Raw genomic sequence first — 6,000 nt, 5'->3', positions numbered from 1 at the left:
TGAGGGAACACCCCCACTTCGTGCTGAGAGGTTCTAAGTTCTTCCCAACACCATCCCACTTCATTCACTTAAGCAATATCGTCATTTGTGCTGGGAGGGGGTTGGTGATAGCCAATACCCTCTTCAGGCATAAAATGATCCACAGGTATACATGGCGAGTGATGAGAAGGGTGGGTGGTGAACTGAATGAAAGGAAGGCAATGATTGATTATGTGTGTGTGGATGAAAGGATGCAAAGATGTGTAAAGGATGCAAGAGTGTATAGAGGTTGGGGGAGTGGACTTTCTGACCACTACTTGGTGGTGGCCAGAATTAGGATGCAAGTGAGATGGAGGAATAGAAGAAGGGAAAGACGAGAGGAAGGAGTAGTTGCAAGGAGAGTGGAAAGGTTACAAGAGGATGAGAAAAGGCAGAGTATAAGAGAGAAGTGGAGGAACGATTGGGCAAATATGAATTGGAGCAGATGGGAGACGTGGAAGGTGTGTGTAAGATATTTACAGAAGAAATATGTGCAGCATGTGATGTGGTGTGTGGAAGGAAGAGAAGGCGGAGGGGGGTACAAGGAACAGCGTGGTGGACTGAAGAGGTGAAACAGGCTGTGGCACAAAAGAAGAAAGCATACAATGAATGGGTGAGAAATAGGGGCATGGAAGAAGTTGAGAGGCGGAAGAGAGAGTTGTATGTGGAAAGGAAGAGAGAGGTGAAAAGATTAGTAAGAGAGAGTAAGAGGAGAGTGGATGAGGAATTTGGAAGGAATTTGAGTGCAAAGTGGAGGGACTGTAAGAAAATGTTCTGGAGAGAAGTGAAAAGAGTAAGACAGGGTGGAAGTGAAGTTAGCAGGGGAGTGAAAGATAAAAATGGTAGATTACTAGTGGAGAAGGGAGAAAAAGTGAGCAGATGGAGAGAACACTTTAAGGAATTGTTGAACATAGAGGATGGAAGTAATGCAAGTATAAGTGGCTGGGGAATGGCTGGGAGAAGGAGGGAGGTGAGAAGACAGGAAGAAATCAGTAGGATAGAAGTTGTGGAAGCAATGAAGAAAGTTAAATCGGGGAAAGCCCCAGGAATTGATGGAGTGTGTGGTGAAATGCTGAAGCATGGGGGAGAGATAGTAGTAGAATGGATGTGGAAGATGTGCAGATTGGCCTGGGAGGAAGGTAGAGTCCCGGAGGATTGGAAGTCAGGTATAATTATTCCCTTGTACAAAGGAAAAGGGGAAAAAGAAGTGTGTGGTAATCATAGGGGCATTTGTCTTCTTAGTATAATAGGAAAAGTGTATGGTAGGATACTTATAGACAGAGTTAGAGAAAGAACAGAGAAATTAGTTGGAGAAGAACAGGGAGGCTTTAGGAAGGGAAGAGGTTGTGTAGATCAGATATTCATTCTTAGATCTTTAGTGGAAAAGTTTCTAGAGAAGGGAAAGAAGTTGTATGCGGCTTTCATGGATATGGAGAAAGCATATGACAGGGTGGATAGACAAGGATTGTGGAAAGTGTTAAGAATATATGGAGTAGATGGGAAGTTGTTGAATGCTGTGAAGAGTATGTACGATGGTGCGAAGGCTGCAGTGCGTGTGGATGGTGAACTAAGTGAATTTTTCTCTTTGAAAGTTGGTTTGAAACAAGGATGTGTCATGTCTCCATGGTTGTTCAATCTGTACATGGATGGGGTAATAAAAGAGGTACAAGGTAGGGTAGTGGATGTTGGAGTGGCCCTGGTGAGAGAGGATAGTGTTTGGAAACTCCCTGTACTGTTGTTTGCAGATGATACTGTGTTGTTGAGTGAAGACGAAGGGGAGCTGCAAGGCTTGGTGGATGAGTTTGAGAGAGTGTGTAAGAAACGGAACCTAAAGGTGAATGTAGGGAAGAGTAAAGTGATGGTCTTTGAGAGAGGTGAAGTTAGTGAATGTACAGCAAGGTTAGATGGTGAGGAATTGGAAAATGTGAGTACGTTTAAGTATTTGGGTAGTGTGATGAGTAAGGATGGAGGTTTGGAGTGTGAAGTGCTTGAAAGGGTACAGCAGGGAAGAAAGGTTGCTGGTTCCTTGAAAGCAGTGATAAGAAACAGGGAAGTGAGCATGGAAGTGAAAAAGTTACTACATGACAGTATTGTGATACCAACTCTAACGTACGGAAGTGAAGCTTGGACATTGTTGGAAGGACACAAGTCAAGAGTGAGAGCAGTGGAAATGAGTTATTTAAGAGGAGCCTGTGGAGTCACGTGGAGAGACAGGCTGACGAATGAGGATATAAAGGAGCGTTGTGGTGTGGATGTGGATGTGATAGGAAGCGTTATGAGGAACACACTGAGGTGGTTTGGCCATGTGGAGAGGATGGAGGGCGAAAGACTGACGAAGAGAGTGTATGTGAGTGAGGTGGAGGGGGGAAGAGGGAGGGGGAGGCCAAGGATGAGATGGAGGGATGGGGTGGAGAGGTATATGAGAGAGGGGGGTGTGAGTTGGGAGCAGGGCAGTGAAATGGCGGGGGACAGGGCGACTTGGAGGCGATTTGTTTGTGGCCACCCCAAACGGGATTGAGGCGTCTGGCAATAGATAGATAGATAGATAGTCATAAGATTAAGGTGAGTTCCCTTAACATTGCTTATTTCTATTAAATACATGCACTGAATATTCCTAAATTTGTATTTTTGTGTTTGATGGTGCCTAGATTGGTGTAGGTAGGGTGCTTTGGGGGGTGGTTGGCCAAAGTCCAGACCCTAATTAATTTTTCACATAAGTGTTATTATTTATAAACCGCGGAATTTGTAATCCGTGGCAGTGGTCCAGACCCAAATTGCCGCGGTTTACGAGGATTGAGTGTATATGCAGTATATGTATACTGTATCCATCCATCTATCCCTCCTCGAATCCTATGTTGGCCCATGGGGTGCGGTGGAACCTTTGGTTAGGCAGCTTGGTCCTGACATATACATGAATAAATTATCAAGCCGGACTTTCCAAAGTGGACCAGTTTTGTTGCCAAGTTGAGAACATGCACATTACCTTTGGTGCAACTACACCTCTTTTATTCTCATTGTTTACAATATGTAGTTATTTTGGGATTGCAATTAACTAAAGATATGTTCAGTTATTTGATGCCAGATTTTTACCACATACCAGGTACTTAGTGTCTTTATTCTTCAGGTTCAAGTGGGCCTTTTTGAAGCAGCGTCTAGAGTATGAACGAGAGGTTTACCGTCAGCGCATGGGAGCTGAGATCTCACAGGTGCGGCGAGAGACAGACCACTTCATTAAAGTGTCAGATATTAGTGAAAAGAAAGAGAAGAGGAGGAAGAAAATGATGAAGGAAGCAGAGAAGAGAGCTAAGGAAACACAGGGAGATGGACCAGAGAATTTGGACAAAAGGAAAACGGATGAGAATGGCAACCAAGGAGGGACAGTGCGGAAGATGATAAAGGGTAGTGATGGTGAAGGAGAGAGCCAAATGACAGGCCACAAAGGAAAAGTCTTTTATTTCAAGCAGAAGGAAACTGAGGCAGAAATTTTCAGTAAAAGTGAGCAGAGAAAGAAAAAGAATGAAATGTTTCGAAAGAAGATTGCAGAAAAGAAGAAGAAGAAGAAGAAGAAGCAACAGACAAATGCCAGTAAATCTGATGACTTCCTCAATGCTGTTTTTGTGGGAGGAGCAGAGTAGAAAATAAAAATAACATTATTGGCTGTGTTTTTGGTGACTGCAAATATCCATACAGTAAGATGCTGTGGTAATATTAAATCCTTCAGTCCTGTGATGTAATTAATGGTAGTGATGATGATGATGATGTAAAAATCCATCCATTCATCCATCATCCAATCCTACGTTGCCCCATGAGCGTAGAAGCGTGGGGCTAGGCGAGTTGGTCCTGACATTTAAGATGAGAGTGACCAGCCTCACTCATCCCTGAGTGGCATTACGTGAGTAATAAACCTCAGCCACGCCTTGGATATAAACCTTCGCCAGCTCAATCCGACTGGAGTGCCGTAATTACACACTAAACCACCAGGCGCCAAAATTTGGTTATATGGTTACCACCCAGCCCAGTAAATGGTTCCCTGGTGTACAGAAAACCATTTGGCTTGTCATTCAGTGTAGAGTCACCCACAGGCGGAAGGAAGAGGAAAGATTGAAGGAAAGAAAGACAGAAGAGGGAATGTAAAGTCATCTGTAAGCAGAAGGACGAGGAAAGAGTGAAGGAAAGAAAGACAGAAGAGGATGGAAGGAAAGAAGGATGGAGGAGAGGAAATGGCTGCGAGAAGGAGGGAGGTGAGAGGAAAGGAAGAAATCAGAATAATGGAAGTAATGATGAAAGTCAAAATGAGGGAAGTCCCAGGAATTGATGGAGTGTGTGGTGAAATGCTGAAGCATGGGGGAGAGACAGTAGTAGAATGGATATGGAGGATGTGCAGATTGGCTTGGGAGGAAGGTAGAGTCCTGGAGATGTGGAAGTCGGGTATAATTATTCCCCTGTACAAAAGAAATGGGGAAAAAGAAGTGTGTGGTAATCAGAGGGGTGTTTGTCTTCTTAGTGTAGCTAATAGGAAAAGTATATGGTAGGATACTTATTGGCAGTCAGGGAAATAACGGAGGAATTAGTTGGAGAAGAACTGGAAGGTTTTTAGGAAGGGAAGAGATTGTGTAGGTAAGATATTCTTAGGTCTTTGGTGGAAAAGTTTCTAGAGAAGGGAAAGAAGTTGTTTCTGGCCTTCATGGATCTGGAGAAAGCATATGACAGGGTGGATAGACAAGGAATGTGGAAAGTGTTAAGAATATATGGAGTAAATGGGGAATTGTTGAATGCCGTGACGAGTATGTATGAGGGAGCTAAGGCTGCAGTCCGTGTGGATAGTGAACCGAGTGAATTTCTCTGTCTGAATGTTTTATTGAAACAGGGATGTGTCATGTTTCCATGGTTGTTCAATCTGTTTATGGATGGAGTTATAACAGAGGTACATGGTAGGGCAATGGATGTTGGAGCGACCCACATGAGAGAGGGCAGTGTTTTTAAACTCCGTGTACCGTACTATTGTTTGCAGATGATACTGTAATGTTAAGTGAAGATGAAAGGGAACTGGTGAATGAGTTTGGGAGAGTGTGTAAGAAACAAAATCTAAAGGTGAATGTAGGGAAGTGATGTTATGGTCTTCAAGAGAAACGAAGCCACTGAATGAACAGTGAGGCTGGATGATGAAATGGAAAATGTGAGTGCACTTAGGTACTTGGGTAGTGTGATGAGTAAGGATGGACGTTTAGAGGGTGAAGGGCTTGAAAGGGTACAGCAGGGAAGAAAAGTTGCTGGTTCTTTGAGAGCAGGCTTGAGTGTTGCAGCTGCATGAGACCTGCATGAAAGAGTGGTAGCACCAACTTTAACATATGGATGTGAGACTATGGTGTGGCATGAAAATGAAAAGTCAAGAGTGAGAGCAGTGGAGATGGGACTGCTTAGGAATGTATGTGGAACACAGTGAGTGGATAGGATACGAAATAATGTGATTCGTGAGAGATGTATAGTGAGGAAGTCTGGGGACACCAGGAGGGAGGAGGCGAGGTCGGCCAAGGAGAAGGTGGAGGAATATGGTGGATGAGTGTGTGAGGAAGAGAGGTATGGAAGTCGATGAGGTTAGGGGACTGCCAAGAGATCGAGCTGGCTGGATGGATGTTATGAGAAGTGCATGTTAAGGGATTTGGCACCCCATATTAATGTGACAGCATCTGGATTGACTCTATCGGATACGTTTTTGTGAAGCTACAGAATGTGGTGAATGTTTTTGGCATATCAGGTTGAGCCAGGATTCCAGGGGCTTGAGTGATGAATGATTGGAAACATGGCCGATTGGAGTGGGCGAACTTGGACTGTCTGGATGTTGCTACTACTCATCCCGCCCTAGGGTGGAAATGGAGGTCCGGATGATAAATGCTGATGATGATAGGAACAGGGAAGTAAGCATGGAAGTAAAAAAGTCACTGCATGAGATTATTGTGATACCAACCCTAACGTGAAGTGAAG

At 44.1% G+C, this 6,000-nt stretch overlaps 1 protein-coding gene across 1 annotated transcript in view; it reads left to right on the top strand.

The window, feature by feature from the left end:
- The window catches only part of LOC145400637 (activator of basal transcription 1-like), a 20,039-nt gene extending 16,386 nt beyond the window's left edge, over positions 1 to 3,653 (top strand). The window contains exon 3 of the mRNA XM_080273071.1: positions 3,143 to 3,653. Within this exon, the coding sequence (XP_080129197.1) occupies positions 3,143 to 3,653 (511 nt within the window). The remainder of the gene's footprint in view (positions 1 to 3,142) is intronic.
- Positions 3,654 to 6,000: the final 2,347 nt, after the last annotated feature.

This window comes from Coenobita brevimanus, chromosome 53, assembly GCF_032717465.1.
Source record: "Coenobita brevimanus isolate Jiangsu-jjx chromosome 53, ASM3271746v2, whole genome shotgun sequence".
NCBI lineage: Eukaryota > Metazoa > Arthropoda > Malacostraca > Decapoda > Coenobitidae > Coenobita > Coenobita brevimanus.
The sequence above is the reverse complement of the archived record's forward strand: the minus strand, read 5'-3'. Positions and strand labels throughout refer to the sequence as shown.